The sequence below is a fragment of the Neovison vison genome, chromosome 5, assembly GCF_020171115.1.
Source record: "Neovison vison isolate M4711 chromosome 5, ASM_NN_V1, whole genome shotgun sequence".
Taxonomy (NCBI): domain Eukaryota; kingdom Metazoa; phylum Chordata; class Mammalia; order Carnivora; family Mustelidae; genus Neogale; species Neogale vison.
This window is the reverse complement of record NC_058095.1, coordinates 34,964,864-34,991,185: the sequence shown is the minus strand read 5'-3', so window position 1 is coordinate 34,991,185 and position 26,322 is coordinate 34,964,864. Positions and strand designations below refer to the sequence as shown.

Sequence of the window (26,322 nt, the reverse complement as noted above, 5' to 3'; positions counted from 1 at the left end):
GTGTGTACTCAGTAAATGAAAAAATGCTATCCCCTCTCCTCTGAATGAGTGCCAGCTTCCAGGCTGGCCAGCCACCAGTCTTACTGGGCCTGGTAGGGGTGAGGACCAAGGTAGGGGACTGCTATAGGGGATCACAAACCATCCCTCCCCCAGGAAAAAACCATGGTTTGGGAGTTTTTTGAAAGAGAACATTTAGCATGTGATAAAAAACCAGCTGTGACGTAGCCCCATGCCTTCATCACCTGGCTCTCTGGGCTTAAATTTAGCCTGGCTATTTAGTTAACTTCCTCTGCCCTGGCCCACTTGACAGGGAGCCTGACTTGGAAATTGGATGAGGTTAAGAATAGGCACCAAGGGGAAAAGGCTGTTTCTCTTTCGCCTGTTCGATCCTTGATGCCAACACTTTCCACATGTTTCTTCTTTCCATATTTCTCATTTTTTCCTCTTATCTCTCTGGAGACTGCAGTGAACATGGGACGGGGAATAGAAGACAGTAGTACCTGGCTGAAATCTGCTTTTGGAGAAGGGAGTCCATAATACGACTGTGTAGGTTTCAATGAGATTAGTGAACCCGAAAAGTTCAAAGTTCCCAAGGTGGTAAGTGTTATTTGAGAGGCCCAGCAACAAGTTTCTTTCCAAAGATGTTGCCTGTTCTCTGAATGTAGGCCTACCATAATTCACAAGGCAGGCTCTTGGCCTCCAGGATAAATGCTGAGGTCAGACCATGGCTGGAACCATGCAAATCACTCTACTTTGGGGATGGAGTGGGGGAAATCACAAGCCAAGCCATATTTTAAGATCAGCTCTGATCCAACTAGTTAGGCAGCTGAGTATAATAGTCAAGAGCCTAGACCTTAAAGCTAGATTTTCTGGATTTGAATTCTGATTTTACCACTTACTAGTTGCATAATGTTATGTTAATTACTTAAAACTCTCTGTGCTTCAGTTTTTCTCAACTATAAAATGGGAATGTTGATAGCATCTACGCCAGACCCTAATAAGCACATCAAGTATTTAGAGAAGGTACCTAGTATATGCACCCAAAGTTAGCTATTATTATTCTTTTAAAAACAGCTCTTCTTTAATTAGGCAATGATATATCAAGGCCTGAAAAGTATATACCTCTTTAGCCCGGAATTCTTTTAGAAAATGATGCTATGTAAAGGTCATAGGAATATTCAGTATATATTGAGCTATCTATAATGGTAAAAAAATTGAAAACAACCCACATGTCCTTATGATGGACAATTTATAGTATATCTTTACAAAGGAATAAATCAAGTTACAAAAAAGTATGATAGCTTCAAACATTTAAAAAATATATACTTAGGGGAAAAAAAGGATATTTTCTAAAATGTTATCTCTGGGTAGTATACTTACAGGTAATTTTAATGTTCTTGCTGCTTATATTTTCCACATTGCTTATGGTGAATGTGACCTTGAATAAGTCACATAACCTCTTTGACCTGTATCTCCAAAATGGGGATATAGTAGCTCTGTACATGTAACACTGTAACTTACCTGAGGACTAAACAAAATTATTCACATAAAATGCTTAGACTAGTACCTACTACTTAGGTGGGGCTCAACACAGAGCAGCTGCCAGTATGGTTACGATGAACATTACTGCTTTTTTAATAAGAAAAAAAAAAAAAAAAAAAAAAAAAAAGTTAAACACAAAAAAAGCCCAGAGCAGACAATTGTCCTGCCAGCTTCTCCCCAGTCTCAAGCTCATAAGACAAAAGTCTGAAAGATGATCAAGCAGTAGTGTCTACCAGGGCTCCCTTGAAGCTGGCTGGCTTTCTTTTTTTTTTTTTTTTTAAAGATTTTATTTATTTATTTGAGAGAGAGAGACAGTGAGAGAGAGCACGAGCGAGGAGAAGGTCAGAGAGCGAAGCAGACTCCCCATGGAGCTGGGAGCCTGATGCGGGACTCGATCCCGGGACTCCAGGATCACGCCCTGAGCCGAAGGCAGTCGTCCAACCAACTGAGCCACTCAGGCGCCCCGCTGGCTGGCTTTCTACCTGGTTATCCTAGTAAGTCTCAGGCACTTACCTGCCTAGGACTCCACCAGACTGTGAGCTCCTGGAGAGCAGGTATCACCTTAAACATCTGCCTCAGCCCAGTGCCTGGCCACATTTTGTAAATAAAAATACAGCAAATATCTATCTACTGGCATTCTCTTTGGAGCGAGAGCTGCTTGAGAAGGATGATACGGATAGGAGATGGGTGATTTGGACTCCTGAAGGCCTGGGGCCACAGTAGAAGTTTTAGAGAGGCAGAGGCCTGGCGTAAGGGCCACAATAGCAACCCCTCACCAGGCACTTCATGATCCATTCATCAGACTCCTATATTTCCATGCAGGTATCTTCACCCACGTTTTGCACTGACACCTCTGCTTGGACTGCTTACTTCCCTTCTCCACCTAGCTAATTCCTACATATTCTTTAAGGTTCAGCTTCAAAGAATACCTCCTCTTGGAAGCCTCAGACCTTCACTGTACCTCAACAGTTCAGGCTGGCAGGGACATCTCTCAGGACTCCCTCCCTGGTTCAGGCTTGTGAAGTCACCAAAGTACTCCAAGGAGTCCCCTCCCCATCCCATCTTACCCGTCCCATCTTACTCATCCCAGAAAAAAAGGGCTAAAGACCACAGTAAGAGAGATTCAAATCAGGTATCAAGAAAAGCCTCTCAATGACAGGTGAAAGGCACCGGAGTGACTGGGTGAAGAGTGAGAAGAAAGACCTTTAAGGGATCTTTCCCTTCCTTCCAGGTCAGGGTAAGTAGAAACGTCATTCAGCCACCTAACTGACAGATGGGAAGTGCCTTAGATGCTTCAGGGCCTAGGTTACCTAAGGGTGACGTTTTACCTGCTGGAGCATCTTGCCTCAGTGTGGTCAGCCAGGGTTCTGGGTCACAGGCACGAGGAGTGCTATCCACCTGGTCATGGAGGCACAGGTTGGAACATAGGTCCAGCAAAAGGCTCAGTTCTGCAGGAATCTGAGATGAGTCACCTCAGAGCCTATGACATGAGAGAGAAGACAAGGGCCAAACACAAGTGAGGGTTTCTTCAGGGTGACTCACTTATGCTCCTCCCACCAAGCAAGGGGAATCAAAACAAGAATCAAGGCGAGCCTGGGCAGAGAGGGAAAGTCTGTCCTATCCCTTGACAATTAGGGAACAGGGGAAACTTTTATGAGAGCCTCCAGGGGCTCCCCAGGCTCTTCAGGGCCAGTTTTACTAGAGAGGTTTGGGGTGGGGCTGCATATGTTCTGAATCAATGCTATGGAGGATGGAGACACTGGGAGACAGAGAAGTCTCATGCCCTACCCTCTCCAATAAACAGAAAGATCCTATTTTTGTACAGCGAGTAATTGATAGGGAGGCTGAAGTCAATTCTTGATGCTCTAGGAAAGCAGTTGTGTGGGAATAAAATCACAGCTCATTCACAAGAAAGCCACTGATCACCTTCCTGGCCCACCTTCATCCTTCATCTTGAAAATGGAGGTAGTAAAATCTACCTCACAAGGAGTAGTTGTGAAAGTCAATGATGTCATGGAGTATAAATCTGAATATTCAGTCAGAGGGAGAATACTGTTATTACTAGTAAGGACTACGGAGGATGGATAATCCATCTGGGGACACTAATCAGGTAGAACAGTCCAGTGTCAACTTTAAAAATGCAAAGATTTCAGAGGAGGAAAATCTGAGAAGGAGGTATTGTGAGGCTATACCAAGACCAATCTCTGAAAATCTGTTAAGAGACCCTAAGACTTGGGGCGCCTGGGTGGCTCAGTGGGTTAAGCCGCTGCCTTCGGCTCAGGTTATGATCTCAGGGTCCTGAGATCGAGCCCCGCATCGGGCTCTCTGCTCAGCAGGGAGCCTGCTTCCTCCTCTCTCTGTCTGCCTGCTTGTCATCTCTCTCTGTCAAAATAAATAAATAAATAAATAATCTTAAAAAAAAAAAAAAAATGAGACCCTAAGACTTAGAATTTCCGAGGCATTACACCTCCTTGGCAAGGAGGGATGAGGATGAGGGGTGTCTGTAATGGACTGACCCTAGCAGAGACTTGTTTGAGGCTCTGCATATATCTAGCATGTGAAAGACTTCAGGGATAGGGACTTGATACAAGCTGGAAAAAGGACAGAGAAGAGCATCAGGAATGTGTTGGGCATATTCACCTTGGACATGGACCATATGGGGGACATGACCATATAAGGGACAGCCATGGAGAGGGCAACCAGAGAGTCAAGGAGAACAAAGCTCCCTCAACTTGAAGCTCATTTTAAAGGAAAGGATTAGGGGGAGCATAATAGGTAGTGGAGTTAGAAATCAAAGCCCACAACTCCTCCAAGACAGATCACAAGAGCTAAGCCTTATTCCGTTTACTCGTTTGCAAAAAGGAATACTAATACCTACACCTCAGAATACTGAGGTAAGGATCAATTGGGCTAGTACCTCAGAGAACGCTTTGCAGATGTTGGTTATGATGATGCAGCCTCCGTACCCAGCCAGAGTCAAGTCAGATTAGAGCGGTTTTCTCCAGTTCTCCCAGCTTCGCGGTTACCAGCCAAGAATTTCTGGAAAGGGTGTGACCACTGTGGGCAGAAAGGAGATGGTAACATGCAGATGAAACTCCCAGTCAGGGCAAGAGGCAACCTGATCACTAGCTCCTCCTCCTCCTCCCCAGCTAGTTCGTCCCCGGCTTGGAGGACAGCGGGAGGGCAAGCGAGAAGAGCTGGGTAAGGGTCCCGGGAACCCAGCTGGACCCGCCCCCGGGTTCCCAGCGGGAACCAGGACTCCCTCTTTGGACAAGGTGCCCGCTGGGACTAGGGCTGGGATGCCGCTCCGGAAGCACCTGGTACGGGGAGAGTGTGTCCTTCCTAGGAAGGTGGATGTGACCCCAGCCAAGGGCGCGGCTGCCCTGACGTTTATCCGGGCCAGCAGCCCCTTCCCCGGTTCCAAGGAGTGAGACAATAAGGGCAGGAGACGGGACTCAGCCTCCCAACTGAAACCTTTTCCCGACCCCGGATCGCCGCCTGCCACCAAGGTGGAGAGGTGGAATGGGGACCCTGAAAGGTTCTTTTTCTAGGCAAGGGCCAAGAGCTGAGATACGAGACAGTCAAAAAGGAAATGGGAAAGGGTTGGCAAAGGCGCTTTGGAAAAAGGAGAGGAAAATGCGCCCCGTTCCTCAGCGCTCCGGGGGCAAACCGGCCTCCTCGCCCTTTCGGGCTGGCGAAGCGCTTCGAACCTGGGCTAGGGGTGACACTCACCAGTCCCACGGCCCGAGCCGCCGAGTGCGCGGCCCTCGCCAGGCGCGACTGGAAAAGCAGGCTGGGAGAGACGGCGGGAAGAGCCCGGGAAGGGGAGGGAAGAAGAGAGGGCGGGAGCGAGCCGGGGAGGAGAGGAAGCCAGGACAGCCAGAGCGCACCGGCCGGCCGCCGCTCGGGCCCAGTGGCCGGGAGCCAGCCGGCTCCTCCCCCGGGGCGGGGCGCGCACTGGGCTCCGGGCGCACGTGGCCCGCTCTGGATGCCGGGGTCGGAACTAGGGGCTGCAGCTGGGGCAAAGTATTTCGAGAACGTGGGGTAAGATGGGGTTGAGACGCTGGTCTCCCGTATTCCTGTGGGAGAGGCGCGGGAGGAAGGGCCTCCAGGGTCTCACAGGGCCTGGGGTCCTTCGGTAGAGGACGCCGTGGTCGAACACTGAGCCGGGCCCCCTGACCCCACCACTCTGAGAGAATCGTCGTGAGGTTCGAGGAGCAGCGGTGGAGCGCGTGACACGCCTGCTCCGGGCTCCTCTGACGGACCTGGGCGCGGCAAGCCCACCACAGGCAAGAATTGGCGCGCGGAGCTTAAGCGTTTGGGAAACGGGCTCCGGTCCTGGCAGGGGCGCGCGCGTGCGCGGAATCCGCCGGCCCGGAAGCGCAGGCTGCCCTACGTCGGCCGGAAGCGCGGTTCGGGAGGCGGAAGCGGGTTGTTCTTGCATGGCTCTGCGGCTGTGGTGGGAGTCGTGTAGCCCGGCCCAAGTAGACCGCCGGCCGCCAGGGCGCCGGAACATCGAAGGCACGTGAGGTGTAAGGGACGGCGCGGCCGTGGCGCGTGTCTGTCAGGAAAAAGATTCCTTTATTTCTAAAAGCCAGACGATTCTTATCGGTTTGTTATCCTGTGAAATTATTGCTGGCTCAGACAGGCCGTCAGGCACGCACGCATCCATTTGTTCTACATGGTTCTGGTTTAGTCAACAAACGTGTTCTTTCTGTGTGCCCCTTTAAAGACTTTGAAATATGAGAGAAGTGTTTTACAGCTCTTTGAAACCACGAATACTAGCGTGTGCTCTACATCCATGCCTTTCCTGGACGTTCGCCCCCTTCCCGAGGATTAGCATCCACTCTACCCATCTCCACCCTAACCTGAAAGCATGACTGAATGAGGTTGGGAGCAGCCCGGGGCTCAGAATGTAACTGGAGGACTAGTATTTTGTACTGGAGGCAATGGGTTCAGAGAGGCTGTTCACACAAACCAAGGTCTCCAACTCCAGCGTGTACTTAAGTAACTTCTTTCTCTCTGTCCTCTTCTGATTTGACTTGAAGTCATTAGTTTTGTTTGCATTACAAAATTTTAATAGCATATTATATGTTTGTAATAAAAATTCGTTTCTCTGATTCCATTTTCAGGATTTATATCCCAAAGTAACTTTCTTTGAGAGTCTGCCTTATATCGAGGATAGCTACAGCTCATTAACCAATAATTTCATACTATTGGTATGACATTCCTACTCTTTTTTAAAGATTTTATTTATTTTGAAGATTTTATTTATTTATTTGACAGAGATCACAAGTAGGCAGAAAGGCAGGCAGAGAGGAGGAAGCAGGCTCCCCCGCTGAGCAGAGAGCTTGATGACAAGGACCCTGGGATCATGACCTGAGCCGAAGGCAGAGGCTTTAACCCACTGAGCCACCCAGGTGCCCCAAGATTTTATTTACCTGAGAGAGAGTGAGATCGAGAGAGAGCACAGAGGGAGAAGCAGACTCCCTGCTGAGCAGAGCCCTAGGCAGAGCTGGATCCCAGGACCTTGGGATCCTGACCTGAGCCCAAGGCAGACGCTTAACCAACTAAGCTACCCAGGGGCCCCTCCTTTTTTTTTTTTTCTTTTTCTTTTTTAAAAGATGTATTTATTTACTTGAGAGAGTGAGAGCACTGGTTGGAGAGGGAGAGAGAATTTCAGACTCTGGGTTGAGCACAGAGCCAGTGGTGGGGCTCAATCTCAGCAGGACATGAATTGAAACCAAGAGTCGGATGCGTAACCGAATGTGCCACTGAGGTGCCCTGACATTCTTATCCTGAGGTGTTAGGCTTCTTCCCACAATCCTTGGAAGGGGAATCACAAATTCTAGTTCCTGCCCTGATTTGAAATCATTAGGCCTAAAGTTCTGCTCTGAAATCTAGGAATAAAAGCAAAATCAGGACCCTGGGTGGGGCAGGTGTTTTAAGCACCAGACTCTTGGTTTCATCTCAGGTCATGATATCAGGATCTTGAAGTTGAGCCTCCTGTCGGATTCTGAGCTTAGTGAGGAGTGTGCTTAAGTTTCTCTCTCCCTCTGCTCCTACCTGCACACACGTACGTGCTAATAAATCTTTAAAAAGAGTAAATCAAGTCCTGTACATATATATGCCTATTCCAGAAGAACATTGCTTTTCCAATGCATCCCTTTGCTCATATTTTCACAGGAAGAAGAAAATGTCTCAAAAGCAGATGAAGGAAGCTTTTGTCAGTAACCACAATGGAACCAGTGTGCTTGAAGTCACCCAGGGCCTATGCTTACCTGCATTCTGTATCCTGTGCAGAGGGCTTCTGATCATTCTTTCACAGCACTTGTGCTATTCACATACCTGGAGAACTAGATTCTTCACTGACTTTGTTTTCCTAATAGTTCCCCTGGTGGCCACTTTGACCATTTTGTCTTCATTTGTCCTCCTTGAGCACCTTGCTGTAATTATCCTTGGGGCAGGGCTATTCTATCAAATATACTGCAGGAGAACTTGCTGTGCCAGAATGCCTGTCCAGAAAATACTTGAAAAATTCTTGAAAATTGGTATAGAATCAGAATACGTTCCAGCCATCTCTTGTTTCCGTGTAATTAACAGTGCATTTACTGCTATTGCCATTTTGGCTGTGGACTTCCCACTTTTTCCCAGAAGATTTGCCAAAACTGAGCTCTATGGGACAGGAGCAATGGATTTTGGAGTAGGTGGTTTTATTTTTGGGACTGCAATGGTTTGTCCAGAGGTTAGGAGAAAATATACTGACGGGTCCAGATTTTATTATCTTACAAAGTCATTGTACTCTGTTTGGCCACTAGTCTTCCTAGGAGTAGGACGATTAGTCATTATAAAATCCATAGGCTATCAGGAACATTTAACTGAGTATGGAGTTCACTGGAACTTTTTTTTTACCTTAATAGTTGTGAAACTGTTAACATCACTGCTTTTAAGTATTTTTCCTCTAAATAAATCCTGGATTATGGCCATTAGCATTATTGTGTTATACCAGCTAGCCCTTGACTTTACCCCACTGAAAAGGTTAATTTTGTATGGCACTGATGGCAGAGGCACAAGGATTGGTTTATTAAATGCCAACCGAGAAGGAATAATCTCTACTTTGGGGTATGTGGCAATTCATATGGCTGGTGTGCAAACAGGGTCATATATGCTTAAAAAAAGATCACATGTCAAAGACTGGGTAGAAGGAACATACCACATTCTGCTGACAGCTATTAGCCTCTTCATTTCTCTTTACATAGTTCAGGTAAATGTAGAAGTAGTATCTCGGAGAATGGCCAATTTAGCTTTTTGTATTTGGATAATTGCTTCTAGCCTGATACTTCTTAGTAGTTTATTACTGTGTGATATAATTTTGAGTTTTGCCAAATTTCTAATTAAAGGGGCTATAGTACCATGTTCTTGGAAACCAATCCAGTTATCTGCCACAAATAAAAAGCATTCAGAATCTCTAGTCTCTAAAGCTGAAAGAAAGGAACCCAGTCTTTGTTTAATCACAGCTATGAACAGAAACCAGTTAATTTTTTTCTTGCTGTCAAATATAACTACTGGTTTGATCAACCTGTTAGTAGATACATTACACAGCAGTACCTTGTGGGCCTTAATTGTGCTCAATCTCTATATGTTTACCAACTGTTTAATTATATATGTGTTACACTTGCAAGATAAGACTATAAAATTTTGGTGACCAATGTGGGTACAAAGTACCTGTGTTACAAAAATATTACTTTAATGAGGGAGAATATTAAATGTGAAGAAAATGGGCTTTTGGCAACCCAGTATTAAACATATTATAGAATTGAGTTTCAATCCTCCATAATAGTAGTGATGCTTACTGTTATAGTGTATCTTAACACCATGTAATTTTAAAGAAACTGTAGTCGTGACACTGAAAGATTAGAGGGCGGTGGGGAGGAGGAGATTCACTCTCCATCTTATATCACAAACCATTCTGTATTTTTTTATTGTATGACTTATATAATAAAATTTACATTTAAACATCTCAGTGTGATCACAAAATTGTCAACTTCTTAATTTTTCATTTTTTTAAAGATTTTATTTATTAGAGCACAAGCAGGCCTCCTGCTGAGCAGGAAGCCTGAGGCAGGGCTTGATCCCAAACCCTGGGATAATGACCCAAACCAAAGGCGTACACTCAACCAACTGAGCCACCCAGACACCCCTGTCAACACTTATTTACTGCTCAATTTTAACCTTTTAAAAAATCCCAAGTATAAAAAAGCAGGTGTTGATATATCATCAAATACCTATTACAAAGTCAGAAAACAAATGCTCTAAAGAATGGACTGAATTGTACGATGTAGTTTACATGCCTAGTAATTATAAGACAGTAGTTTTACTTTGAGACTAATATTTAGCCAACTCTGCTACGAATAACCAGGTTTCCCGATACCTTGGAGCTTGTAATCCAGTGGGGAAACAGTTTTTTTTTTTTTTTTAAGATTTTTATTTATTTGGACAGATCACAAGTAGGCAGAGAGGCAGGCAGAGAGAGAGGAGGAAGCAGACTCCCTACAGAGCAGAGAGCCCGATGCGGGGCTCGATCCCAGGACCCTGGGATCACGACCTGAGCCGAAGGCAGAGGCTCTAACACACCGAGCCACCCAGGCACCCCCTCCAGTGGGGAAACAGACACCGAACAACCATTATAAACTATGTTAAGGCATTAAGTACAAGTTATCAAGAGTGTCAAACCAAGAGCTGATCTAGTAGAGTCAAAGTTTTCCCCTCAGATGATGATGATGATTATTTTTTTCTTTTAAGGTAGGCTCCACACCCAGCACAGGTTGGCGGGAGGGAGGCGCAACATGGGGCTCAAACTCAGACTTTCAGATCAAAACCTGAGCAGAGATCAAGAGTCGAGTCTCAACCCAGATACACACACCCATGGATGGTTTTTGTTTTTGTTTTTTAGCTAGAGCTGATGGATAGATAGGATAAGGAGTTAAAATGTGGTAAGAGAAGGGGTAAACAGCATTCTAGGTAGAATGAATCCTTCAGCAAAGGTCCTGAGTTGAGAGGGAAAATTGCACATCTTGGAACTCAAGGCTGGAGCTCAGAAAAAGGTAGAGAGGGTGGGTAATAAGCTAGAGGGCAGGCAGGGACCATATCAGACATACCTCATTTAATCTACCATGTTAAAGGGAAAGAGAATCTGTGAAAAAGTCAAGTACTAGGCTGCTTTAATATAATGATGGCTATACTAACATTTAATATCCTACTGGGAATTTGAGTCATTTAAAAATTCTAAGCAGAACTTTGAACCAGCTGTTCAAAACTTAAGATTTAAAAATCATAAAATCCTTAGTTTCCAATTATAATGTTCCCTGTATATTGTTTAAAGTGGGCAAAAAAGAGGAGTGCCTGGGTAGCTCAGTTGGTTAAAGGTCCTACTCTTGATTTCGGCTCAGATCTCGGTATCAGGGTTGTGAGTTTGGGCTGGCATTGGGCTCCATGCTGGGCACAGTGCCTACTTAAAAAATAAATTTAAAAAGTGGGCAAAAAACCCCTAAAATCTGCCTTTCTGTTGTGTTCCATTTTTAAGAAAAAATCTGATCTTTGCAGAAATAGTGAAGGGTCAGAATGCTCAAGTTAATTTTATACTTGGTAAGGAATCTGGATTATTTGTATAGTGTAGGTAGTGCTTCCTCTTACATTAAGTTTTGCATTTGTGGTTTTAATCAGTTGCCTCTAAATTAGTTAAGAATTTGTTTTATTCCAAAAATTGTTAAATAGTCATGTTATTACACTAATTAACTTACTTCAATTTGTTACATTGATGATGGCTAATTTAGTATTTATGTGGCATTTTTGCCAACTATAATCAATGATATTTGGAGTCAATCTATTATTGAAAGGAATTTTCTCTCTAAAGAAATCAGTATGTTGAGCAGTTATACAGCTATAAAAACAAAAATCAGATTCTGTTTTCAATTAAAAAAGATTTTTGAAATTTAACCAGTAAGATTATAGCCTATCAATTAAGCATGACTAGGAAAGGTGATTGGTTCTCTTGCTATGTCAGAGTGATTAATACCCGACGACCTATCTGTTTAAAGCATTCAAAGGAGGGCTGAGGAGACTAAACATACTGTTCTGTCATTTAAAAAAAGTAATTTAAATTATTTGATGACTGGATGAATATGTTGTCTAACTGGCCTGCTGCTTTTCGGTAACTGCTCCTTCATCTTTTCTAGATCTTAAATCTCTCTCAACAAGTTTATGTCTCACAATTACAGATACTGAATCATAAAGGAACAAAGTGTACTCTCTGTTTTTTCTACCTCCAGTTATGAAAGTCATGTAAGAGAAAGCTAATGAAACAGCATTCATAAAAACAGAAGAATTAGTTTAAAAATTCTGACTTGGTTCTAGTTTATAGAAAAGATCATTTGACATAAATTACTGAGCTCCAATGTACCAGGTATAGGTGCTAGGGAAACAACAGAAAAGAAGACAAAGTCCCTGCCTTCAAGGGGCTTATTTACATTTTTTTTTCAATTTATTTATTTTCAGAAAAACAGTATTCATTATTTTTTCACCACACCCAGTGCTCCATGCAAGCTGTGCCATCTATAATACCCACCACCTGGTACCCCAACCTCCCACCCCCCCCCCCCCGCCACTTCAAACCCCTCAGATTGTTTTTCAGAGTCCATAGTCTCTCATGGTTCATCTCCCCTTCCAATTTACCCAAAAGCACATACCCTCCCCAATGTCCATAACCCTACCCCCCTTCTCCCAACCCCCCTCCCCCCAGCAACCCACAGTTGTTTCGTGAGATTAAGAGTCACTTATGGTTTGTCTCCCTCCCTATCCCATCTTGTTTCATGGATTCTTCTCCTACCCACTTAAGCCCCCATGTTGCATCACCACTTCCTCATATCAGGGAGATCATATGATAGTTGTCTTTCTCCGCTTGACTTATTTCGCTAAGCATGATACGCTCTAGTTCCATCCATGTTGTCACAAATGGCAAGATTTCGTTTCTTTTGATGGCTGCATAGTATTCCATTGTGTATATATACCACATCTTCTTGATCCATTCATCTGTTGATGGACATCTAGGTTCTTTCCATAGTTTGGCTATTGTGGACATTGCTGCTATAAACATTCGGGTGCACGTGCCCCTTTGGATCACTACGTTTGTATCTTTAGGGTAAATTCCCAGTAGTGCAATTGCTGGGTCATAGGGCAGTTCTATTTTCAACATTTTGAGGAACCTCCATGCTGTTTTCCAGAGTGGTTGCACCAGCTTGCATTCCCACCAACAGTGTAGGAGGGTTCCCCGCTTATTTACATTTTAACTTGCAGACATTATTTTTCCTTAAAAGAAATTTTTTTTCCCTTTGAAAAAAATTTTTAAAAGATTTTATTTATTTATTTGACAAAGAGAAAGAACAGCAGGGAGAGGGAGAAGCAGACTCCCCACTGAGCAGGGAGCCTGATAGGGGACTTGATCCCAGGAACCTGAGATCACGACCCAAGCTGAAGGCAGACACCCAACTGACTGAGCCACCCAGGTGCTCCTTTTGAAAAATTTTAAGTGGGGAAAGTATTAACAGACACAACAAAACTTCCCACTGTCAGCTCATGGGAAAGAAATCCAAATTCACAGATTCTGAGATTTGGACAGCCATGGTAATTTAAATAACATTCTGCTATTGATTTTACTACCACACAAAACAACATGGTTATCATAGTGAAAACAACAAAAGGTATTCTAATTGGCTAATTTCTTTTTCAATTATCAATTTTTTAAAACAAATTTTAAGGGCGCCTGGGTGGCTCAGTGGGTTAAGCCGCTGCCTTCGGCTCAGGTCATGATCTCAGGGTCCTGGGATCGAGTCCCGCATCGGGCTCCCTGCTCGGCAGGGGTCCTGCTTCCCTTCCTCTCTCTCTGCCTACTTGTGATCTCTCTCTGTCAAATAAATAAATAAAATCTTTAAAAAAAAAAATAAAAAAAATAAAACAAATTTTAAGCCATCTCCACACCCAAAGTGGGGCTCGGATTCACAATCCTGAGATCAAGAGTCACATGCTTCACTGACTGAGTCAGCCAGGTACCCCTCAACTATCAGTTTTTGAGGACAGATAAGGGAAGGGGATAAAGAAGGAAGAATATAATTTGGTCTATGACTTTATCCTACTCATGACCTCCAGGAAGTGACTCATTCCCATGACTTTAACTTTACAAAAACTGGAGCTATCTACCAATATGTATCAATAGCTTGTGTTTAGAAGAGGACATTTTATTTTTATTGAGCATTGTTGTCCAATATGATGTATAAATTAAATAAAATCATATTTTGCTCCCTATGAGTTTGTGTATAATCTATGAATACAGAACGTAACATAAGGCATAAATCAGTACGCATTTCTTTTAAACGTAGGTTGCTTGGAAAATAGTCCTATCTCTTTTATGCTTGAGTCTTGTGGCTGGCTCTCGCACACTGGGAATCTAATAAGAAAAAGAAAGGTATTTTGTTGACAATTTATTCTCTCTCCATCACTCTAGGTGCTACTAGGTACCAGCAAAATATCCTCTGCTGTTGACTGTGTTCTCCTGGCCTTTCAAATCCTTCAACATTGCCTCTCACAATGGCTGTATCGAAATTTAAAAACAGGCAACAGCTGGCTTTTTTATGTAGTAATAACTTATTTTGTCGATTAAGAGTTAAGCTCTCTAAAGGCAGATGCTTAGTCATGAAATAATTCCTGCAGCAGTCTTGGTTTTAGCAGAAGCTAGACCAATAGTGAAGATGAGTACCTGCTTGAAAACTAAGAAGATAAGATAGTTAAAACCTCTAAAAATTGTTTCTCAGTGAAATAATTTTCTAAGCATTTCTCCTCAATATTTATCATATTTAGAGCACCCAGGCTATCACCTTACCTCCTTAGGAGCTTATGTAGCAAATTAGCCACCTTTATAACCTTACAGTGAGTATTCACTGAGTACCTATGTGTTGTCCAAAGACACAAAGCAGCATGGTCAGTGGATTTAAAAGACAAATCCAGGGGTGCCTGGTAGGCTCAGTTGGTAGAGCATACAATTCTTCATCCCAGATTTGTGAGTGTGAACCCCATGTGGGGTGCAGAGATAACTTAATAAAAGACAAATCCAAATCAGGGAAAGTAACCTCAGATGGAAAGAGACTGCTGTGGTACCATTATGTTTTTTTATCTGGGTTTCAAACTCTGTTCTTTGCTAGTCCCCAGTGCCTACTCAATAACCAAAGTTATTTAAATTAGCACCTATATATTGAGCTTGTCATTTTCAGTGTCCTTTACCAACCACAACCCAAAAGAAGTTTAAAAGATATAAAGTAGGTACATTAGTTTAGTATTTTAAAAAGGCCCTATAGGTCTTAAAAGCCACAGTAACTCTTTTTTTCTTAGAGGAGTATTTTTACATAAAACACAAGATTCTCTCAAAAGCCCGAAGTCTGGTTATGTAGTCTCACCTGTCAGATGCGGCATGCTCGTCCTACATTCCTTTTGGAACCAAGCTAACGATCCCGTGTTCTGCTCTCCAAACATGGCCAAAAGACACAAATAGTAAGTACTTGCGGGATAATCACACCTTTGGGACTGAACAATGGCTCTTCCAGTTTATTATGTCACCTAACCTAACAGTGACAACATAATGTCAGAAGGCAACATGGCTAAAGATGCACTGTGGGGTTTTGTGTTGTTGCGAGTCTTAAGATTTCAGGTGATGACGAAAACACTTTTTACAGATCAGTGTCACCGCTCTAGCCTATTCTACCAGGAAATACAGATCTGTCATCAGGATTAGTTAGTTGTAAAGCAGGAAATGGATCTATCCCTAAAATCATCAAGGCTTTCATAGGCAAAGTACTTCCCAACAATTGTTTTGGCTTTACAACAGGCCTCCCAAAGCCTTCAAGGTAGGAAAGAAGTACGCGGTGGCACGCAGAGTGCGGATGAACTGCCTCTACAGCGGCTCTGCTGCTCAGAGACAAGGGCCTCTGGCCCGTCCCAGTACTTTGCCCAGCGAAATCCGTGTCCCGAGTCCCTAAGTTAATATTAACTCGGCCCAAGAAGTTTCTCTGGGCAGTGCGTGGACCAGGCTCTCCCTCACACAGTCTTCCATCCGCCTCCAGTGTAGCAACTACAACGCAAAAGCATCCGCACTCCGGTAGTTTCCCTCGGCGGGACCTTGACGCAATCGCAGGCAAGGAAGCAGTCATGCGGCGGGCTCGGGGTGAATCAGGGTGTTCAGGAAAAGCGGCGTCAAGTACGTGGAAACCAAGCCTGGAGTTTCTCGCTCATCCGCCAGACGCTCGTCTCCCCTTCCCTCACTCCCGCTTTCCGCTCCCACTGACCTGGAAAGCGCCTCCGCTCTTCCCCACTTACCGAAGTCCTCCCAGGGCCTCGACCCTCGGGGGTGGGCCCGGAGTCAGCTCGGCTTTGCACCCTTTCCGCCCTCAGGAGAGCGGGTCCCAGGCCCGCGCGGCAGAGGGACAGAGGTTCGGGCCTATTCACTCCTCCTGGCAGCCCTATTTCAGATTTATTTGGGTAGCTAGACTCAGAGGAGGGGGGGTCGATCACGGGTTCGAGGTACCCAAGGGAACACCCCCACCCCTCCAGCAAGGTTTCGAAAGAGGCGACCCGGGAGCGGCTGTCTACAGTCTCGCGAGAGGAGGCGGGGCCCCGCCCGGAGTTCTCGGCCCCTCCCTGCCCCACCCTCCCCACGTCCCCCGCCCTCCCTCCCCCACTCCCCGTGGCGCGAGCGGCTGACTGAACCTGGAGAGGAAACGGCATTCGGAGCCGCGCTCCCGCCCAGGCCGGCCCTGACGCGGGCCTCGTCAGCCGGTAACGGGGAGCAGAGGTGGGGGTCAGGGAGGCGACCACGAAAACGGTGAAGGTCAGAACCGAGGAGCCTCCTCCGAGAAGGGTGAGGAAAGGGTCTGAGCCTCTCTCCACAGACTCCGCAGAGCCGAGGCGGGGTCGACCCCTCCCAGGGGCGGGGTCGCGCTGGGCAACTGCAGCCCTGGGGCTGACTGGGCGGGGCGCGCCAAGAAAGGGGAGTAAGGGGTCAGCTAGGGGTTGAGGGCTCCCCGGCGGCGGGAAACCGGAGGTGGGCTGTGGAGCTGAGGCCGTGGGTGGGGTCCTGGAGCTGGGACTCCGGTGACGGGCTGGGGAAGCCCCGGGGCCAGCGGGTCCCTTCCGCCTCTCCTTTGGACCCTGACTGGAGGCCGGCGGGGGTGGGGGCTGGGGAGGGCGAGCGGCGCGAGGGGGCGGGTCCCGGCGTTGCTCGGCGCTGATTGGCTGAGTGCGTGTGGAATCGGGTGATGGGAAACGCAGCCCGGCTCTCCCGTGCCCTACTGCTCCTCTCCCTCCCCCCTGTGGCGAAAGTGCTGCGCGGCGGCGGGTGCTTACGCTCGCGGGGTTTGGCTGTTGCAGGCAGGAGCTGGGAGGAGGCGGCAGCGGCAGCGGCAGGAGCAGCAGCGGCGGCGGCGGCGGCAGCTGGGAGGAGGTGGTGACGGTGGCAACGGCAGCGTCGGGGACGATGGCGCGACTGGTGGCAGTGTGCAGGGACGGGGAGGAGGAGTTCCCCTTCGAGAGGAGGCAGATTCCCCTCTACATAGACGACACCCTCACGGTGAGCGGGTCGGGCCGGGCCGGGCTCGCCGCTCCCCTGGCAGCTGTTTCCCCTCCTCCCCCTCCCCCAGGCCGAGCGCTGCGCACTGGAGAAAGAGTGTGTTGCAACTCCTAGGCGAGGCCTTCTCTCCGGCAGGCCCCACAAACTCGCCTTTGCAGTGTGTCTCACGGTAACCTCTGCGGGCCCCTGGCCCAGCGCTCCGTAAGCATTTCGAGCCCCTCTCGCCAGATTTCCCTTCCTTTTTGAACCCTCTTCCTTTCCCCCGTGTCTCAATGAGGCGCTGCTTTTGCCAAAGCACGCGCCTCGGAGTGGGGTTGAAGGATCTTGGGCGTTTAGGGCCTATCCTTTACAGAATCCACCTACCCTCGGGGAAGCTTAATTATCTGGAAATGTCGCAGCTGCCACTGCTACCTGTGTATTTTTTCTCTCAATACTGTAGCTCACTACAGAAGCTTAATTACTTAGGGCGGAGTGACATGCTTTCGCACAGTAAAGATTCCACTAAAATGATTTGGTTTCATTGTAAATAGTGTCATATTGCTTAGTACATTGAAACTCTCCGAAATGATTGTATTGGTAGGCCATGACTCTTCAAAATGGGTTTTCTGGCAGTAGTTGTTTTTTAGTTTGCAGGTAACGTTTTCTTCTTTTTTTTTAATAAAGCAAAATTATTGAATGAAGAGCATTATAAAAGCTGATTGCTCATCTCAAGTGTCAAAACCCACTTCTGGGTAGTTTTCTTTTTTAGAGTTGATGGTAGTACAGCATTACTGACCCTCTGCCCTGTGTTGCTGTACTATTTCCTTTGAAAGGAAATGGCAGAAATTTGAATTGAATCTGAACAGGAAATGAGTGCAGTTGCTTGCCACTATTAAGAAATGAAATGAACCTTTTCTGAATATCTTGAAATTTGCATTTTGATGATGATGAAGCTTTGGGTTATACGTTGCCTATTTTGATAGGTGAAACTCAGTCTCTTCATTTTATTACCTTTGCCTTTTTGCTTTTCAGAGGTAGTTCTGTTTTGTTCTTGAATTTTTTTTGAAAATATCTATTGAAGTTTTTTCAAATTTTATATAAATATGCAAGTCATTGTAGAGCTGCCACTCTATGCCTTTCTGTTTGCCAGTCTCAATTAAGACTTGATTGAGCTGCAGTACTTTTAAAAGGATTAGAAGAGCCATTTGGTGACTTAATTTGTTAGAACTTTTTATGTGAAAGCATCTTTTTTTTCATGGAAAGAAAGTGCATTTTTTTTTTCCCATGGTAAAAATGATTTGGCCTGACATAAAGGTAAATAGAATTTGCGTTGATGCATTAGAAAGTGCTTGTATGCCTTGGTTATGATTTGTGTATTTTACATTAAAAGTATAATGGAGTTGTATTTTAAGTTAAAAAGAAAAACTAGCACTTTGATCAAATTAAATGATGCATTTCTCCATTTGAAAACTCCTAATATGGGTTCATTTGTTACTTTATTCTCTTCCTCTTACACACTTTTCTAGAGCACATAATTTGGTCTCAACTTTGTTTGATTATTGTCCCAGAATGCTTTGAAGTTTAAAAACCAGTGGGTTTAGATATAAGATTACTTTTGAGTGTATAATATCAAAGCATAGGGAACACCAAAATAAATTTGCATATTTATAGCATTTTAAGAGACACTTAGTGACACTTTCTGACACTTCCTTATGGTCACATAACCACCTTTCCTGTGAGTGCAGCATTGACACATCTGTCATATAGCACTTTAAAACAGTGGCTGTTTTTATACTCTGTTCTCTGTACAATGATACTGATTTCTAAAATTTTCCATGGGAAAAAATGTAACCTTGCACTGTGATACATTATTGTACTTATTTCTCTTATTGGACTGAACTTGGTGGTTGAATATTCTTTTTATAGACTTGTGACCAAGGCCAGTAAAATCTAGGGTCATTTAATTTAAATATCTCAAAATAGCATTTTATTTAGGAAAAGGTGCAGTTTTTCTTTAGAAGGGTTTTTATCACTAGGAATGAATGGGACTATTTATTGCTTTGTCTTGGAACTTGTGCATAGTCATGGAATGCTTAGTAAAATTTCTTGTCAAGAGTGTCTTATATTTAGGGAAACAACTTTCTTTCAGAACTTTTTATTAACTACTACTCAGAAGAATGCAGAGCAAACACCTGTTGGAGAAGAGGGAGGGAAGATACCTGTAGCAGAAGTTTATGCTCTGCACTGGTGCACTAATAGTTTGATGGCAGTGTATCCCTGAAGTTAACATTTGGTCTGGTCTTTGTTCTTTGGGTTAATAGGTAATGCATTGAAAAAAGGTGTGATCTTTATTTCATGTAGTCTTAAAATCTTGTTAGTGCCTTCTAGTTAAGTCTGGTTACAGCTTTCACAGTTCAGTTATAAATGTTGTATCGTTTTAGTAACAGAAAGTTGAACCCTCTAGCCTTAATTCTGGTGATTTTAGGTTGGATTTGTAAAATGAAATTGAGAAGCTTGTATGGGAGGAAGTAGTCTCCTCTTTTATGTGGCATGTTAAATCCACGTTTAAGACTCATTTGGTAACTAAATGGGTTTGAATACTTGAGTACAGGTAATATAAGTGTATTGGAGAAAATCCCAAAGAAGTAAGTTGGTGGAATATTTAGGAAAGTGGTATGGTATGTGGCCAAAATGCTTTCCTGTGTTACTGGAATTGTAAAATAGCAAATGGGCAGAATATGGATTTTATTTTAGAGATATTTTTGGAGAATTGCAATTTTTAAGTAGTATTTTTTAAAATTGAGTTAAAATTTATACCCTTTTAAAAATAATCTTGAAAAATAATGATATAACAAAGAAAAAAATTATCCTTACTTCTACATCCCAGCGAAACCTAAGGAGATAGCAGCATTTGCTATAATTCTACTCATAGACACTTAGATGCAGAGTTGAGATGTATTGTCTACTGTAACAGTTTATCTCTGGCTTTTTTTCACTAAATGTAATACTGAGAACATTTGTTCTTGTCATTCTTAAGTAGCTTTATTGGCCATGTAATAATTTGTTGTGTGACATCCATAATTTAATCATTATTCCTTTGTGGATATAGGGGTGATTCTACTTTTGACTATGAATAATATTACAAGAATATAAATAATGCATAAGTCTATGCATTAAAAATTTTTTCCTCAGGCTTTGGAAGTACAGTTACTGGATCAAAGGAGAAGAGCCTTTTGTAAAGTTCTTGATACATAGTGTCACATTGCTATAATATTGCTTGGAAGCAGTTTACTGTCCTGATAATTCAAATGATCTAACTGGACCAGAGACTCTGATAATGGGTTTTATTTTTTTATTTTTTATTTTTTTTAAGATTTTATTTATTCATTTGACAGAGAGAAATCACAAGTAGGCAGAGAGGCAGGCAGAGAGAGAGAGGAGGAAGCAGGCTCCCTGCTGAGCAGAGAGCCCGATGCGGGACTCGATCCCAGGACCCTGAGATCATGACCTGAGCCGAAGGCAGCGGCTTAACCCACTGAGCCACCCAGGCGCCCCTGATAATGGGTTTTAATGGAGACATCAAAAGATAGTAAATGGGGGCGCCTGGGTGGCTCAGTGGGTTGAGCCGCTGCCTTCGGCTCAGGTCATGATCTCAGGGTCCTGGGATCGAGTCCCGCCTCGGGCTCTCTGCTCAGCGGGGAGCCTGCTTCCTCCTCTCTCTCTCTCTCTGCCTGCCTCTGCCTGCTTGTGATCTCTCTCTGTCAAATAAATAAATAAAATCTTAAAAAAAAAAAAAAAAGATAGTAAATGGTAGCATATTCACTTGGGGATTAGGTGTTTAGCATTTTTAAATTTAGTACTTAACGTTTTCTTTTAACTCTTAAATATTTAATTGATTTTACCAAAGGTGATAGATGTTACAAATAGCTGTGAGGATAAAGTAAAAAAGTAAAGCTACAATGACAATGACTTTTAATAAATACAAATTCAATATTGTTGGTTAGAGATTGTGAGAATGTGCTAAAAACAGATTATTTGTGGTCAGGAGAAACCAGGACAGATATTTAAGAGTGAAAGTGGGTAATGGATTCAATAAACTTTATAAAGCAGTAATTGCAGGACAATTACTGGTTCTATTTTTGGCCAGCTAGGGAAAGGCAACCTCATCATGAAGCAGAACACTAATGATTCCTCTGTGAAACCACACCTGAAATACTTTTCATGACTGTCTTCCTTTAGGTAACCTAGAATCTGAAGATTAAGTCAAGGAAGTGGTTTTAAAGAATGGGAAAAAATAGTGCTACTGTGCTCTTTGCCTTCCCTTTTTCCTTATTGTTCTCTCTCAGTGTTAAAGAGCATATAGTGACTGTCCAGAAAACACCAAGGTAAAAAGCCATTGTCCTCAGTGTTTGAAAGGCAAGAACAGAATAATTTAGTGTGAATGCAGAGTTTGTAACCACAGTGGTATAGAGTAAGTACAAGAGAAAATTTAGTATTATACAGCCAGTGAAACCCAGGAAAGACACAGTAATAGACTTAATCTTGACATTTATCTCTGCTGGTTAGGGGAAAATCAAAAGATCTGAAATGAGGATTTAAAAAATTTTTTAACCCTGTCCTTTGTTGTACCTTTTAGAAATGATTCCTAGGGTGCCTGGGTGGCTCAGTGGGTTAAAGCCTCTGCCTTCTGCTCAGGTCATGATCCCAGAGTCCTGGGATCGAGCCCCGCATCGGGCTCTCTGCTCTGCGGGGAGTCTGCTTCCTCCTCTCTCTCTCTCTCTCTCTCTCTCTCTGCCTGCCTCTCTGCCTACTTGTGATCTCTATCTGTCAAATTAAATAAAATCTTTAAAAAAAAATGATTCCTAAAGCAGGTATTATCCATTAAATTGTATTTTAAACATCAGCTGTTAGATCTCAATATGTTAGATTTGGTAGCTTTTTTTTTTTTTTTTTTTAAAGATTTTATTTATTTATTTGACAGAGAGAGATCACAAGTAGGCAGAGAGGCAGGCAGAGAGAGGAGGAAGCAGGCTCCCTGCCGAGCAGAGAGCCCGATGCGGGGCTCGATCCCAGGACCCTGAGATCATGACCTGAGCCGAAGGCAGCGGCTTAACCCACTGAGCCACCCAGGCGCCCCAAATTGGTAGCTTTGATCTTAAAATAGTACAGGTAATTATCTTAATTTTTTTATGGTGGCAATTGATATGTAGTAAAATGGTGTATATTTGTATCAAACAAGTGAGAATGCAAATCAAGGTGTTAGTTGCTTAAGTGGTAGATTTGGACTGACCTGCAGTGTTGTCTTGAGTTACGTGGCTTTAAAAGTTTATCCTATACCTTTTTTCTGACTCGACAGTTCAGTTTCTTTGTATTTTAAACCATGTAGTGCTGACAAAAAACATGGGTTAGCTGTACAGTACTACTAACTACTTTTATGTTTTATATGTTTTCATGGACCAGGATTTCTAATAATGGGATTATTAAGTTTTTTAAAAATTTGAGTAGATTCTGTTAAATATTAAGTACAGTAGACAGTATGGATCATTAGATTTTTTTGCTTACTTCTGTCATCCTCACTTGTTCATTTAGAAACACCTTGTTAAAGCAGACCAGTGACCAGTTTTGCTTAGTACTAGTGGTTAACATACGAAATTGCTTAGAACAACACCCAGAATATATGAAGTTACACTAAATGTCTCTATTATTACTACTGCCAGTCTTTGGAAATACTATTAAGACTGTAAGAGGGAGGACTAGAGAGACATCAGTAAACCTGAAAATTGGTAATTGATCCTTGAACCTATAAGATTTGGACATAATGGTCTATGTGTGTGGAAGAAGAAACTTCCAGAACAATAAAAGCTCTTGAGATGGAAGCATGTCTCTGAATTTGGTATAGTGAACATAGAATTGGAAGCAAGGAACACTAACTTCCCCTTGGTAATAAACAATATATGTGCATTGTAATAAATTTGGGAAAGGTAGGAACACATGAAGGAAAAAGTCTTATCTTTTCACTCTGTAGAGATAGGCCACATCTAACACATCATGTATTTTCTTTTTCTGTAAGAAAGTACCCACATAAAAACATTTAAATCATTTTGTAATGCAGCTTTTGGTTCTGTGAAATACAGTGGTGTCCTGAATTGTTGAGTTCTTGGTATCCCTTTGTCTCTACTTCACATATCCTATATTCTCCCCATATCAGATCAAGAGAAGATCTATCCTTTGCTTATACTTTATTGTTAGTCCTTCATGTATTGTTAGAACAAGCATGTTTTAGGGCTGTCATTTCTAATCTGGAAGAAAAATAATGGTCACGTCTATTAAGAAAGCAGATTTTTGTGGTGCTGGTTGTTGAAGAAGGAATCTTTTTAAGATCATGTTCAACTGGTTGGGGCATTTTTAGTGTTTTGTTTTTGCCTCAAATATATCTCTTTATCATGACTTCACTCTTTGGGTATGTAGGAGTTTGTGGTCCTTGTCATCTGGAAATAGAAGTTGTCCTAGCACAGTATGTTTAATACCTTTAACAATGTTTTAGTTAAGATATAAATGTGTTACTTTATTTCATTGTTTTGAAAGGCATACTTTTTTTGCCTGTACATTTTACCATCTCTAAAACTGGGATGTTTCTTTTATATGGTGACATCTAACAGTTACAAAGTCTTTTTCCTAGTGGTATGTGACTGTGGTACTTTCTAAAATGATTGGTGTCACAGATCAGTGACATGTTCTAATTAGTGATTCTCCATTATCTGATATGCAGAAATATCCTTAAGCTTTATATCCCTCCTCTGGTAGGGAATTTTGATAATTGAATAAATATCTCTGTATTCCTTTTGTTCCTAATTAGAGCAGACATTTAGTATATGCCAGGTATTTTTCTGAGTTTTTCATATATGTTGTGTGATCTGTATGTGTATGGCCATTTGCATAATAATTAAGAGGAATAACTCAAAGTATGTATATTTAATGTAAAATATTAGGCTGCTTTACTTATTACTTATTATTATTATTGGCCACTGCAACAAACACTTTTAAATGTAATTTAATCTTTACAGTCTACTTTGTGAGAGATATTAAACACTATTACTTAATCTCATTTTACAAATGAGGAAGCTGAAAAATCAAACAGGTTAAGTAACTTGACCAGATTTATGACATACTTGTAAGTGGAGGAGCTGGGATTTGAACTGTTTGTCTGACTTCAGTGTCCTTGCTTCTAATGATTATACCATTCCTGGCTTTAGAAACTTGTGGGTGGTGGTGGTGGTGGTGGTGGTGATTGTCTTAGCTTCTTTTGACAGGGGGCAGGACTGGGATGTACTAATCCTGCTTTAGGGATCTATTTTTGTCCTCAGAGTGTATAAAATAGTTTGTAGCACATGTTCAAAGAGGATATAGTAATTGATTTTTATTCTTTTGCATATTAAGATGGTGATGGAATTCCCTGACAATGTTTTAAATCTCGATGGGCATCAGAATAATGGTGCACAACTAAAGCAGTTTATTCAGGTAAAAATTTTAAAATTAATGTTTTAAATGGGGGGTGTGTGTGTGTATGTGTGTGTGTTTTGAAGAGTCATTTCAAAATTTTAGCTTTAAGTATTAATATTTTATCTGGGGCTCTCTAGGTCTTAAGATTGCACTAAATTGCTTTCTTTTAGTATTGCTATATATTTGTGTACTTGTTACTATATTTATGTACTTGTTATATGAAAAAAATTTGGTGGTGTTGTGTTGTACATGTCCCTTTGGCTTTACTTTCACCAATCCATCTTTCCCTGTTTTTGAAAGACAGGGTATACAACTTTTCATTGAGAACTTGTTGGTTTTCTTCTGTAGTGGTGGTTTTGTTCAAGTTAAAAAAAAAAAAAAAATCCTGGTACTGTGAACTTCATGATTTGTATTTAATTTTTAAACAGTATGATACCTTATAAAATCCTGTATATAATCAAGATAATGGAAGGTAAATTGTTGCTGTACTTCAAAATTCTATTTCTACTTTTGGAGAAAACTTTGAATGAAAGATTAATGATAAATATGAGGTAATTCTTTGGAGTAAATTAATGTTTTAAATGGGGTGTGTGTGTGTGTGTTTTGAAGAGTCATTTCAAAATTTTAGCTTTAAGTATTAATATCATTTTATCTGGGGCTCTCTAGGTCTTAAGATTGCACTAAATTGCTTTCTTTTAGTATTGCTACATATTTGTGTACTTGTTACTATATTTATGTACTTGTTATATGAAAAAAATTTGGTGGTGTTGTGTTGTACATGTCCCTTTGGCTTTACTTTCACCAATCCATCTTTCCCTGTTTTTGAAAGACAGGGTATACAACTTTTCATTGAGAACTTGTTGGTTTTCTTCTGTAGTGGTGGTTTTGTTCAAGTTAAAAAAAAAAAAAAAAATCCTGGTACTGTGAACTTCATGATTTGTATTTAATTTTTAAACAGTATGATACCTTATAAAATCCTGTATATAATCAAGATAATGGAAGGTAAATTGTTGCTGTACTTCAAAATTCTATTTCTACTTTTGGAGAAAACTTTGAATGAAAGATTAATGGTAAATATGAGGAAATTCTTTGGAGTATCTTATCCATCTTTTCTGGTAAAGCTAGAAACACTATTTGTAGTATAACTGTAACTCCATCCAGATAGAAGTTATTTACTAGAGTTTTGCCCATTTCTCTACAGCTGAGGTTCTCAGTCATTTTTCTACCTTGTCATAACCAACAGATAATATTTATATGCACCACCCTGTTAGTTACTGACTGCAGGCTTCTACATAGGTTTGATAGGCCTTGTTCTCTCCCACTAATCTGTAACACACCTGTCCATACCTCCAGGTTGAGAATTGCTGCTTTGCATGAGCACCATCCTAACTTGATTCTAGTAGCTAAACATAGTGTTCTTGTTAAAAATTGAGAGGAAGACATGGCAAAGCTGCATACCATCTTTTTTCTTTGTTTGAAAATTTTTTTTGAAAATTTTATTTGTTTGCAAGAGGGAGCTGAGATAGCGACAGAGATAGCAGGAGAGAGCACAAGCAGGGAGGAAAGGGAGAAGCAAGCTCCCCGCTAAGCAGGGAGCCCTCTGTGGGACTCAATTCCAGGACCCTGTGATCATG

General features: G+C 42.5%; 3 protein-coding genes across 9 annotated transcripts in view; 2 read left to right on the top strand and 1 right to left on the bottom strand.

Annotated features, from left to right (window-relative positions):
- Positions 1–5,419, bottom strand: part of MYO19 (myosin XIX) — a 33,171-nt gene extending 27,752 nt beyond the window's left edge. Inside the window, exons 1-3 of one of the 2 annotated variants that reach the window (XM_044248489.1) lie at positions 5,275–5,419; positions 4,460–4,599; positions 2,871–3,022 (exon numbers count right to left, since the gene is read on the bottom strand). In XM_044248489.1, the coding sequence (XP_044104424.1) occupies positions 2,871–2,882 (12 nt within the window). In that variant the 5' untranslated portion in view covers positions 2,883–3,022; positions 4,460–4,599; positions 5,275–5,419. Of the gene's footprint in view, positions 1–2,870; positions 3,023–4,459; positions 4,600–5,274 lie in introns of those variants that run through there. The other variant, XM_044248491.1, reaches the window with a different exon arrangement.
- On the top strand, positions 4,727–9,565 carry PIGW (phosphatidylinositol glycan anchor biosynthesis class W). 5 transcript variants are annotated; one of them, XM_044248496.1, is made up of 3 exons: positions 4,727–4,743; positions 5,685–5,831; positions 7,729–9,565. In XM_044248496.1, exon 3 carries the CDS (start codon positions 7,739–7,741, stop codon positions 9,245–9,247), a length of 1,509 nt encoding a protein of 502 aa, XP_044104431.1. In that variant the 5' UTR covers positions 4,727–4,743; positions 5,685–5,831; positions 7,729–7,738; the 3' UTR covers positions 9,248–9,565. The 5 variants fall into 5 exon arrangements, with proteins under 5 accessions (XP_044104431.1, XP_044104429.1, XP_044104428.1 ...); XM_044248494.1 differs by lacking the exon at positions 4,727–4,743 and adding an exon at positions 4,765–4,817; XM_044248493.1 differs by lacking the exon at positions 4,727–4,743 and adding an exon at positions 4,804–4,862.
- A 7,477-nt stretch (positions 9,566–17,042) lies between these two features.
- The window catches only part of GGNBP2 (gametogenetin binding protein 2), a 31,980-nt gene continuing 22,700 nt past the window's right edge, over positions 17,043–26,322 (top strand). Inside the window, exons 1-2 of one of the 2 annotated variants that reach the window (XM_044248487.1) lie at positions 17,043–17,209; positions 24,626–24,706. In XM_044248487.1, coding sequence (XP_044104422.1) covers positions 17,117–17,209; positions 24,626–24,706 — 174 coding nt within the window. In that variant the 5' untranslated portion in view covers positions 17,043–17,116. The remainder of the gene's footprint in view (positions 17,210–24,625; positions 24,707–26,322) is intronic. The other variant, XM_044248488.1, reaches the window with a different exon arrangement.

Excerpts from the sequence above, each read along its gene's own strand:
- PIGW (XM_044248492.1), top strand. The coding sequence starts at position 5,531 with ATGCCGGGGTCGGAACTAGGGGCTGCAGCTGGGGCAAAGTATTTCGAG. Across the intron at positions 5,587-7,728 it reads AAGTATTTCGAGAACGTGGG|GAAGAAGAAAATGTCTCAAA; the intron begins GTAAGATGGGGT and ends ATATTTTCACAG.